The 12500-nt window shown below is 46.1% G+C and overlaps 1 protein-coding gene across 4 annotated transcripts in view; it reads left to right on the top strand.

Annotated features, from left to right (window-relative positions):
- Positions 1–12500, top strand: part of ano5b (anoctamin 5b) — a gene marked incomplete at its 5' end in the record, with an annotated part of 39962 nt that overhangs the window by 11242 nt on the left and 16220 nt on the right. For 2 of the 4 annotated variants that reach the window (XM_084436566.1, XM_084436568.1), the window contains 3 exons: positions 1049–1104; positions 1409–1490; positions 9330–9437. In XM_084436566.1, coding sequence (XP_084292692.1) covers positions 1049–1104; positions 1409–1490; positions 9330–9437 — 246 coding nt within the window. The remainder of the gene's footprint in view (positions 1–1048; positions 1105–1408; positions 1491–9329; positions 9438–12500) is intronic. The other 2 variants (XM_084436567.1, XM_084436565.1) reach the window with 1 other exon arrangement.

Genomic DNA, 12500 nt, shown 5'->3' with positions numbered 1-12500 from the left:
GCGTTCCTCTCTGAGTCTGTCTGTGTTCCACCATGCGGGTGGGTTCTGCTGTAAATGCATTATTAGTATTATTATTATTATTATTATCTCCATAATAAAGTCTCGCTGCTGCCCCCTGCTGGCCGCTCCCTCTGGCGCTGCGTCCATCAGACCGCTACATCCCAAACTAACCGCCTTATCCAATCACGTGAGGAGAGCGCTGGCATCATCTCCAGGGTGAAGCCGTAGCTGTCAGAGCAGGGGGGGGAGGTCACGGGGGTGAGCTGTAGCCCCGCCCCCTTCCCCTGGCGCTCCGTCCTCCCCCACAGGAAGAACGGACTTCCCAGCATTCTCTGGTCCTGGACGGCAGCTTCAGAGAACAGCTCTGTTTCATGAGCACGTTTCCACCGCCAGCGCATGACGTACAGCCAGGCTGGGGCAGCCAGCAACAAGAATGCTGTGTGTATCTCTGTGTGTGTGTGTGTGTGTGTGTGTGTGCGGGTGTGTGTGCGGGTGTGTGTGTGTGTGTGTGTGTGTGCGCATGTACGCGTGTGTGTGTGTACCTGTATGTGTGTGTGTGTGTGTGTGTGTGTGCGCGTGTGTGTATGTGTGTGTGTGTGTGTGTGTGTGTGTTTGTGTGTGTATGAGACAGTAATTTGTCATGGTCTAGTGCACGAACCTCTGAGAGTTGAAAAACATTTAGAAAACAAAGTCATGTCATCAGTGATCTGGCCTCTCTCTGTCTCTCTCTCTCTCTCTCTCTGTCTGTCTGTTTCTCTCTCTCATTCTGTCAATCTCTCTCTCTTCTCTCTCTATCTTTCTGCCCCCCCTCTCTCTCTCATACAAGCCTGTCTTTGTTTCTGTTCTCTCTTGGTTATTTCTGAGCGTGCTCAGTGTTGTTAACCCTGTGTGCTCAGTGTTGGTTATTTCTGAGCGTGCTCAGTGTTGTTAACCCTGTGTGCTCAGTGTTGGTTATTTCTGAGCGTGCTCAGTGTTGTTAACCCTGTGTGCTCAGTGTTGGTTATTTCTGAGCGTGCTCAGTGTTGTTAACCCTGTCTTCCCTCCCCAGAGGAGGACAACGGTTACGGCGTCAGAGACTCTCAACTGCCTGATGGACACAGTGAGGTAAGACTCACCTCTGACCCCTCCTTCAACAGACCCCTCCTTCAACTGACCCCGCCTCCAACAGACCCCTCCTCCAACTGACCCCTCCTCCAACAGACCTCTCCTCCAACTGACCACTCCTTCAACTGACCCCTCCTCCAACTGACCCCTCCTTCAACTGACCCGGCCTCCAACAGACCCCTCCTCCAACTGACCCCTCCTCCAACAGACCACTCCTTCAACTGACCCCTCCTTCAACTGACCCCTCCTCCAACTGACCCCTCCTTCAACTGACCCCTCCTTCAACTGACCCCTCCTTCAACAGACCCCCCGCTACCAGCAACCCCGCCCCCACCCTCAACCCAATACCCCTGACCCTGATTCCACAGTACAGCATACAGAGACCGGTAAGATTACACACTGATCTTCCTGATAGTTGTTCTTGAGTTTTTCACCGCGTATTAACATGCCCTGGGCCACGTTTCCCAGAGCCATCGTAGCGCTACTTGCATCGTAAGATACGTCGTTAACTCTTCCTCTAGGTGGCGCATCGTTTCTCAGAGCCTTCTTAGTTAAGGTTCTCTTCCTTAGCTAAGGTTCTCTTCCTTAAGGTTCTCCTCCTTAGTTAAGGTTCTCTTCCTTAGTTAAGGTTCTCTTCCTTAGTTAAGGTTCTCTTCCTTAAGGTTCTCTTCCTTAGTTAAGGTCCTCTTCCTTAGTTAAGATCCTCCTCCTTAGTTAAGGTTCTCTTCCTTAGTTAAGGTTCTCTTCCTTAGTTAAGGTTCTCTTCCTTAGTTAAGGTCCTCTTCCTTAGTTAAGGTTCTCTTCCTTAGTTAAGGTCCTCTTCCTTAGTTAAGGTTCTCTTCCTTAGTTAAGGTTCTCTTCCTTAGTTAAGGTTCTCTTCCTTAGTTAAGGTCCTCTTCCTTAGTTAAGGTTCTCTTCCTTAGTTAAGGTTCTCTTCCTTAGTTAAGGTTCTCTTCCTTAGTTAAGGTCCTCTTCCTTAGTTAAGGTTCTCTTCCTTAGTTAAGGTCCTCTTCCTTAGTTAAGGTTCTCTTCCTTAGTTAAGGTTCTCTTCCTTAGTTAAGATCCTCCTCCTTAGTTAAGGTTCTCTTCCTTAGTTAAGGTTCTCTTCCTTAGTTAAGGTTCTCTTCCTTAGTTAAGGTCCTCTTCCTTAGTTAAGGTTCTCTTCCTTAGTTAAGGTCCTCTTCCTTAGTTAAGGTTCTCTTCCTTAGCTAAGGTTCTCTTCCTTAAGGTTCTATTCCTTAGTTAAGGTCCTCTTCCTTAGTTAAGGTTCTCTTCCTTAGTTAAGGTTCTCTTCCTTAGTTAAGGTTCTCTTCCTTAGCTAAGGTTCTCTTCTTAGTTAAGGTTCTCTTCCTTAGTTAAGGTTCTCTTCCTTAGCTAAGGTATACCCTAAGGTATTCCTAGACTCAGGAGGCTCTGGGAAACAGCGCGTCCAAAAGTACATCGTACTCAACAAGGGACAGCTCCACTAACGATGTACCTTACGATGTATCTTCAGACGCCCACAAAGGATAGTCTGGGAAACACTCGTAGGAAAAATTGTCCCTTCGCCAAGGTCTACTTTAAGAAGCGTCGTAGATCGCCAAGGTACATCGTACCTGGGAAACGCGGCATTGGCCACTTCCATTGTAAAGACATTTGAGTCGGAGGGAAATCTCGATCTAGCTCAATATTGAGCAATCAATTAAATGATGGTCTCTATGTTTCAGATTGATGTTAGACAAATCAGAAATAGGGCTAAATGTCCAAATTGCACACTACCCCTTAAAATTGTTGTATTTTACTTGATTTCTTATCTTTATCTTTTATTGTGTTTTATCTTCCATCTTATTTTTCCTGCTTTTTGTCCATTTTTGTCTTTATGTGAAGTACTCTTTACGTGCATGTCATATACATTCTCTGTTGTAAACCACTTTGAGCTGCAGTTATTTGTAAGGAGCTATACAAATTAAGTTGTATTATTATTATTATCATGACCAGTATGATTAGGACATTTATGCATTTGTGAAAAGTGCAGTAGTGTGTGTGTGTGTGTGGCGTGCGTGCTTGAGTGTGTGTGTGTGTGTGTGCATGCGTGCGTGTGTGTGTGTGCATTCGTGCGGGTGTGTGTGTGTGTGTGGACCTCTGTGTCTTTAATCCAGACAGCTGATGCAGCAGCTCTCACTGTTCTCCTCACTCAGTCACAAGACCTGAGTCTCTCAAACAAGCTCTCATTCTCTCATCCTCAAACCAGCTGTCTGCAGGCTGGACAGAACCACACACTAACACACTGTCAGTAGGGTTGGGGTTGGGGTTGGGGTTAGGGTTAGGGTCAGGGCCGTTGCTAGGAATTCTGGGCCCCCTTAAAGAATATTGGTGTGGGCCTCTACCCTCCGACTTTTCGTCACCACTTTTTTCGACCCCTTGATTTTTTTTATTTTTAATTTTTCTTAATTATGTATAATTTTGTAATTATTTTTCTGTTTCTCTATGTTCTTTTTCCAATGAACCTCTCCATAGACATTTACTTGTGTACTTCCTGTGCTTGGACTGTCTGTCTGTAGCAGTTTCATGACTGGAACTACTCTGAGCCTCTTCACTCCCTTTACTCTGTTTCTAACTGGCTAGGACCTGGCTCTGTAGACAGTAAGAACAGAACAGTGTCTTCTTAAGACTTGGGAATAAATCTATGTAGCACTGTAGAGTTTACAGGAAGCTGGCTAGGCGGCTGTTGATTAGCTAACGCCTCTCTTATTTCAAGAGCAAATACCCTCTCTAAAATAACAAAAATGAACTGAACAAATCAGCATTAAAACTGAAATCAACTCTATATGAATTTCTATGAATTAACAACACTATTTATTTATTTATGTAACTGTTTCATATGTAGGCTATCTTAACCTGGATTACATCTACATGTTGCTATTCAGTAAAGTAGTTCAGTAATAAGTTTAACTAGGGCTGCGAGCAGCAGTGAGCGGGCCCTCGCACCCCACGCGTCTCGGGTTCTGACGCCGTTAAAGGGTGTGCTATTTCGGTGTGCAGTACTGAGAGAAACTTCCTGTCACCAGTAGGTGGCGCTCTAAGCGTAAATCAATACCGAAGCATAGATTTGTTCAGGACGGTACCTTGATGAAGACGGAGAAATGTTGTGTAAATCGGACAATGTATGCAGGAGTTATGAGGACTTCCTGTTTCACCAGTAGGTGGCGCTGTAGGTACGACGCAATACTGACTTACAGATGTGTTCAAGATGCGACCTTCATCAAGCATGAGCAATTTGGAGTAAATCGGATAATGTATGAAGGAGTTATGAGTACTTCCTGTATCACCAATAGGTGGCACTGTAAGTTTGACTCAATACCGACGCATAGACGTGTTCAGAAGGTGACTTTCATGAAGCGTCAGCAATTTGGTGCAAATCGGATGATGTATGCAAGAGTTATGAGGACTTCCTGTTTCACCAACAGGTGGCGCTATAAGTATGACGCAATACTGACACATAGATGTTTTCAGGACAGAACCGTCATGAAGCGTGAGATATATCGGACAAATTGGATAATGTATGGAGGAGTTATGAGGACTTCGTGTTTTATGGCAAACTTTGGCGGGGCGCCACGGCAAGGGTGTTTGGTACAAACTCAATTTTTTTGATAACTTTTGATCATAAAGGTCTTAAGATGAAGCTGACCCGATATGAAGTTGATGGGAGGAAATCTGTAGGAGGAGTTCGTTGAAGTACGAGGCATGGAAATGGTCAAAACAAGGACAAAATGGCACATTAAAAGCAAAATGGCGGCCTTCCTGTTGCATGTTGGGTATAGCTCCAAGAGACATTTTAGTGTGTCTCGATGAAATACATATGCCCTCCGAATTTCGTTCGCCTACATCAAACTGAAAGGTGGGGCTCGCCATTTTAAACTTTCCAGGGGGCGCTCTTGAGCCGTTTTGCCACACCCATTTCCGTCACCCATGAATTATCAAATTTTTCACCGGGACTGACGTATCTGCAAAGTTTCATCCGTTTTCATCGATGTTTAGGCCGCCAAAAAGGCATTTCTTTGGGGAGAAGAACAAGGTAGGAGCATAATAATAATCCTTCGAAATTCAATAGGGCCTCGCACCGCCAGTGCTCGGGCCCTAACTAGCCAACCAGTATCTACCGCACTCACTCACCATCTAATGCATCTTCTGGGGGCTGGAGGTGGGTGTCTAGGTCAGTCTATATGAATTTCTATTAATTAACTTAACACTATTTATTTATTTATTAACCATGAATTTCTTTATGTAATGTAACCGTTTCATATGTAGGCTATCTTAACCTGGGTTAACTTTCTTCTACATTTTGCTATTCATAGCAGTACAGTAGTTTAGTAATAAGTTTTATAGCCAACCAGTGTCTGCAGTCACTCACTCACCATCTAAAACATCTTCTGGGGGCTGGGAGTGGGTGTCTAGATCAGAGGGGGCCACAGCTGATTCTATGAGTAGCAGTAAAGGTTTTAAAAAGACATGTCAACAGAACCAGCTAGCTAGCATAGCACATTATAATTTAAGCATTCATGAGAATGGAAACGTGTCCTGGCTGCTGCTGCTACTGGATTTTTATGTATTTGTTTGGACAGGAAGTATTTGCAAGTGTGCCAGCTGGCAAGCTAGCTAACAGTAGCCACCTCACTAGAACAGTGCAGTGGTTGAGGCTGGCTAGCGAAAGCTATCTTACTAGAACTGTAGTAGCTGTCTAGTTAATGGTAGCTAGCGTTATCTAGCAGCTAGCTTACCAGAACAGTAGTTGGCTGGTTGCTAGCACTGTAGCTAGCTGTCTAGTTAATGATAGCTAAAGTTATCTAGCAGCTAACTACAGCAGCAAGCTTACCAGAACAGTAGTTGGCTGGTTGCTAGCACTGTAGATAGCTGTCTAGTTAATGGTAGCTAAAGTTAGTTAGCAGCTAGCTAACCAGATCGAGTTGTTACCAGAACGTAAGCTTACTAAGATAACGTTAGCTACCTAGCCTAGCACTTTCTTCACACACTAGGCTAATCCTGCCTACTTTAACTGTGAACCAGCAAGCAGTGACGTCACGGGATAGCCCGATAGCAATCCTAATGCTAGCCTAATAGGACTTTAATCCAACGTCACTGCAACGTTTATTTAATGACGTTGCAGGGACCCATATTGCAAATGTTTCTGCAACGTTGCAGAAAAGTCTAATTAGACTTAGGAGGGTAAAGTTATTTTCGACCTTAGATGGACGTTGTCACAACATCGCCTGATGGTAACGTTGCAACTTACCTAAGTACAACTTATGTGCAACGTTGCTGCAACCCACTGTGTTAGTAGGGACGTCTCTCGTTGTCGTGGTTCATGTGAGACCGCGGGCAACTGACCAACTGTCTTAACTATAGCTGCTCTCACCTTTCTTGTGGAAAAAAATGCTTATATACTGGGCTCCCGCTCTGCTGCCTTTTCTCCTGGCCTCTCTCCACTCTTTTCTGGTGCCCGGATTTATGTATAGGCTTGATGTTTATGATTGAACGTTAGTCTATTGTTTGTATTTGACAGCCAGCCGGTGTAGTGACGTTAATGTCAAAAGAGGTGAGACCATGGATGTATAATAGAATAGGTGAGACTTGCCAGCATGAACCATGGCATGGACCAAACCATTTAAGAAGGTGGATATTGCTCAGGAAATTAAAACTTTTTTCATCTGTATTGCATTATTTGGGGCTTAATTTGAATTCTGATGCAGCATTAGTGTGACTGATCTACATGTAGAATAATTTCGTCATAGAAAGAGGGACCTCTTGTTTTTTTGTGGGCCCTGCTTGCTTGTGGGCTCTTATAATCATCATCACCTCTTACCGCTAAACAACGGCGCTGGTTAGGGTTAGGGTTGGGGTTGGGGTTAGCGTCGGGGTTAGAGTAGTCTCGCCAGACTAGACTTTCCAGATCTCTGGGTCTCTGCCACTCGTTGAGCTCAGCGCTTAGAGACTGACCTGTGAGTCTAGGGTCAGACTGACCTGTGAGTCTAGGGCCAGAGACTGACCTGTGAGTCTAGGGTCAGACTGACCTGTGAGTCTAGGGTCAGACTGACCTGTGAGTCTAGGGTCAGAGACTGACCTGTGAGTCTAGGGCCAGACTGACCTGTGAGTCTAGGGTCAGGAGTAGCTAGCTACCCTAAACAGTCAGTAACACAGGGGGCTCTTAGTTATAGTTAGACTCCACTGAACTATGATTGCTGCCATCTTGCATCTATTCTGAGCTTGAATGTGTTCTTATAATTATACATTCTCACTGATTCTATGAATAATGTTGTGAATAATCAGCTACTGTGTAACAGTTAAATAACACATTACCCAGGGTTATAACAGTGTTATGAGCTCATACCTACCTCCCTGCTCCAGACCGGGCCTGGTTCTGCTCCAGACCGGGCCTGGTTCTGCTCCAGACCGGGCCTGGTTCTGCGTGGGTTCTGATCAACAGTCTGGGAGGATCTCTGGCTGCCAGGGGCTCACTGACCACTCTCTGGGCCTGTAGGCCCTGACTGACTGGCTGGCTGGCTCACTGACCACTCTCTGGGCCTGTAGGCCCTGACTGGTTGGCTGGCTCACTGACCACTCTGGGCCTGTAGGCCTGACTGGCTGTATTGACTGTCTGGTCTCTGTCACACACTTTACCAGAGATGCCTAAACCTGCGACCATGTCCACACATCTACACGGTCTGTGTGGAAGTGGTTACAGTCTCCTTGGCCAATCACACGTCTCCCCCCGGCCAATCACACGTCTCCCCTCGGCCAATCACACGTCTCCCCCCGGCCAATCACACGTCTCCCCTCGGCCAATAACACGTCTCCCTCAGGAGCTCCATTCTGTAGAATAAAGTTAAAAGTTCCTCACACACACGCATACACATGCGCACACACACAAGCACACACACACACGTTATTCTATAATACTACGTATTTGCTAATTTGAGAAAAGTGTGTTTTTGTAGTTCTGCCTGTGAGCTGAACTCCAGGCCCCATAACCCCTCCTCCCTCTCGTTAGCCGGTGTTTTGGACGCTAGTATAAATAGGCCTGCAGAACAGGAAGTGGTTAATTATACTGCCCTGTCGTTCCATGTCCAGGGCTTTGTTAAGAAGCCTTTGGCCCACAAAGACAGACTGATCCTAGATCAGCTCTCCGGCTTTGAAACTCTTTGTGAATACAGGAAGTGTTTATGCTGCAGCCAAGCTGGTGTGTGCATTCAGTGCAACCTCCAGAATGTTAAGTGGAGAGAGAGAGAGAGAGTGTGTGTGTGTGTGGCAGCCACTTTGCTCTCTCAGAGGGGGCGTTAGACAGAAACAAACAACCTAATTTGAGAGAGAGCTTTCACATGGCTTCAGTGGTTTACTGCAGTGAGGGGTCCGCCAGGGCAGAGGTTGTTGTGTAGTTGGTTGAGCGATGGGCGGAGTGCTACACTTGCACAACTAAAACTATGGTTTCAATTCCTCCTGGGACCATAATGTTCAGTTTGAACTTTGGATGAAAGATACACACGTACAGGCTACAAGAGGCCAAAAACTTAATTTCAGGCTCTGGTTCGGCATGTACCTCCTCTCTTGCCATAGTTTGGGCTAAGTTTAATTTAATGATGGGAATGGCTTCACGGGCCACTGGAAGGTTCTGTCTGTGTTTTCTGTGGTTTATCCTAAATAACAGCTGGGTTTGTGTGGTTCACACACCAGGCCTCCCAGAAAACTACAGATAGAGTCCTTCTGTCAGTGAGGTGTCGTCTGTCAAACCCACCTTCATGTTTTGGAGTAAGATGTTATTGTTTAGAATTCACCACCAGTCTCTTTGGGGATGTTTGCAGACCACACATCTTTGAGGGTAATCTCTCCACAATCGTCTCTTCCTTTGTGATCAGAGTCAGATGAGTTTATTAGAAGTAGAGCACGTATGAACGGGATCTCGTGGGAAATCTGCACAGACGATTTCCCACGTCAGGTCCTGGACTCTAGAGTGACCACGGTCAACGCGCTGCAGGAGGACTCAGTGAAATTTGGGCATTAGAGTTTATTAGAATAATATCTACCACAACTGTATGAACATGAATTAATAGAGTAACCAGCAATGGATAGCTAATCTGAATTTGTGTGTGTGTGTGTGTGTGTGTGTGTGTGTGTGTGTGTGTGTGCGCGCGTGCGTGCGTGCGTGCGTGCGTGTGAGAGACATTTGTCTAACTATCCACATGTGTCCCCTGCAGACAGACATGCTGAATCAGAACCGGGACACGGTGTTCTTCAGGGACGGAGTTCGCAGGATCGACTTCGTCTTGTCCTACATCGACGACAAGGATGGAGAGAAGAAGCAGGTGAGCCCTGTTGAACCTGGACGCACTGAGACGCGTGACCACTCTCTGGGCCTTACACAAGGCACCATACATACGCATAAGAGCTCAGCATTACATATGACTCATGACTTGTATTGTGGTCTAACAGCCTTGATATACTCCAGTTTCATACGTGTTCAAGTGTCCGTACCTGAACGCTGTGCAAGCAGCATTGTTGGTACACTCTGCTGTGTTCTTTATGTCTTAATGGAGTAGTAAAGGGAAAATGCATGTTTAGCCCTGTTTTAAGGTTACTTATGATCATATACAATGGTTCAGATCAAAATGTTGACAAAACTAGCACTTTTGAGAAAGTCTGATAATTGCTCTACCACCGTTTTGGTCATACAATGGATGTGGGTGGGCATCTTGAAAAATCTTTCAAAAACATGTTAAACTCTCGATTTCAAAGACAAGGAGCTCTTCCTTCCAGAAGGTCCACCATCTCTGCAGCACTCCACCAATCAGGCCTCTATGGTAGAGTGGTCAGACAGAAGCCTCTCCTCAGTAAAAGGCTCATGACAGCCTGCTGGGAGTTTGACAAAAGGCACCTAAAGAACTCTCAGACCATGAGAAACAAGATTCTCTGGTCTGATGAAACCAAGATTGAACTCTTTGGCCTGAATGCCAAGAGTCCCATCTGGAGGAAACCAGGCACCGCTCATCACCTGGCTAATACCATCCCTACAGTGAAGCATGGTGGTATCATCACCTGGCTAATACCATCCCTACAGTGAAGCATGGTGGTATCATCACCTGGCTAATACCATCCCTACAGTGAAGCATGGTGGTATCATCACCTGGCTGATACCATCCCTACAGTGAAGCATGGTGGTATCATCACCTGGCCAGCACCATCCCTACAGTGAAGCATGGTGGTATCATCACCTGGCTAATACCATCCCTACAGTGAAGCATGGTGGTATCATCACCTGGCTGATACCATCCCTACAGTGAAGCATGGTGGTGGCAGCATCATGATGTGGGGATGTTTTTCAGCGGCAGGAACTGGGAGACTAGTCAGGATCGAGGGAAAGATGAATGCAGCAATGTACAGAGAGACCCTTGATGAAAACCTGCTCCAGAGCGCTCTGAACCTCAGACTGGGGCAAATGTTCACCTTCCAACAGAACAACGACCCGAAGCACACAGCCAAGATAAAGGAGCGGCTTCGGGACAAGACTGTGAATGTTCTTGAGTGGCCCAGCCAGAGCCCAGACCTGAACCTGATTGAACATCTCTGGAGAGATCTGATCATATCTGTGCACCAACGTTCCCCATCCAACCTGACAGAGCTTGAGAAGATCTGCAGAGAACAATGTGAGAAATACCCCTAATACAGGTGTGCCAAGCTTGTAGCGTCATACACAAGAAAAAAATACATTTCAAATCTTCTTTTTCATGCCTAACGAGCCCTAAAAACATCCTGACTGAGGTTATCATAATTCATGCATGAAAGGATTTTAAACTAACCGCATGTTCTAGAATAGGACATGACATACGTGACCACAGCATCCTCAACCTCAACCCACGATCGGCCTGGGGACATTCTAAACTCTACTAACCTTCTATCCTCTGTGTGCCCTTACAAGCAGACTAACCACCTATAATCATCCTTCATCAAACACAATGTCACCTGATACAGTAGATTTCAGTGGGAAACACATCTAGTATTAAAAGGTCTGTTGAGCCTTAAGAACACACCAGCTAGTTCCATCTGGGATGGAGGGAGACATGGAAGCGTACTGCGGCCATTTTTACAGGCTTTGCACGCACACACATAAAACAACATCTGACCTTTTGCATATATTGATATATTACAACAGTGACCTTCTGTGCTGTTTTACGTGGGCTTGGGATTCTTAACTATTTACAATGAAATGGCGGCAGTCGGTACTGGGACACGCCTACTCAGACAACGATATTCCAACAGCGCCGTGGCAACATTACATTCTAAGAACTGATCGATTGATGTTGATTTATTCCCAACATAAGTGAACAAATAGATTTCTCCTACAGTATGAGAGAACAGAGTAGGGTGTAATTTACAGAGAGCCCTGTGTGAACATGGAGACCCATCGCACCTTTTTCACTTCCTTTAATGTTTTGTTGGGCTCGGCCCGGCAGGAAATCAAGCAGCTAAGAGTCCAGACCAGACCTGGGATCCACAGGAAGGACAGGGGCCTCAGTTCACATGTTTAAAAAACTCCTTCCATTGAGAAATGACTGATCTAAAACAGTAGTGTTGGTGACGGCTGTGTGGAGGATCACAAGTCTCATTGGTCCAGTCAGGTCAGATCAGAGACAGGAGGAAGGAAGAGACGAAGGCCTGAGTCACATGACCTGATGACTCACGCTCACGCCAGAGAACCGGGAGGAAGTGTTCAGTCAGTCACCCAGACTGGGTCAGTTGCATCACCTCTGTGCGTCTCCGTGGACAGAGCAGAGATGTGCGGTGTAGGACAGGACCAGGACCTCATTACCCACAATCCTCCGGCTTCTGGGAACAGCCCTGCCCCTGCTTTCACTCAACAGTAGCGCGACTGAGCTGCTAGAAGAACTAATATAGAGCAGAGAAGACCCCCTAGATGTTCTTCCCCTGGAGGAATAGACGGGCCAGAGACACAGGACTAATACAAGACTATAGACGGGCCAGAGACAGGGGACTAATACAAGACTATAGACAGGCCAGAGACAGGACTAATACAAGACTATAGACGGGCCAGAGACAGGGGACTAATACAAGACTATAGACGGGCCAGAGACACGGGACTAATACAAGACTATAGACGGGCCAGAGACACGGGACTAATACAAGACTATAGACGGGCCAGAGACACGGGACTAATACAAGACTATAGACAGGCCAGAGACAGGACTAATACAAGACTATAGACGGGCCAGAGACACGGGACTAATACAAGACTATAGACGGGCCAGAGACACGGGACTAATACAAGACTATAGACAGGCCAGAGACAGGACTAATACAAGACTATAGACGGGCCAGAGACAGGACTAATACAAGACTATAGACGGGCCAGA

Source organism: Borostomias antarcticus (assembly GCF_949987555.1).
Source record: "Borostomias antarcticus genome assembly, chromosome: 4".
NCBI classification, from domain to species: domain Eukaryota; kingdom Metazoa; phylum Chordata; class Actinopteri; order Stomiiformes; family Stomiidae; genus Borostomias; species Borostomias antarcticus.
This window is presented reverse-complemented; position numbering and strand designations above follow the sequence as displayed.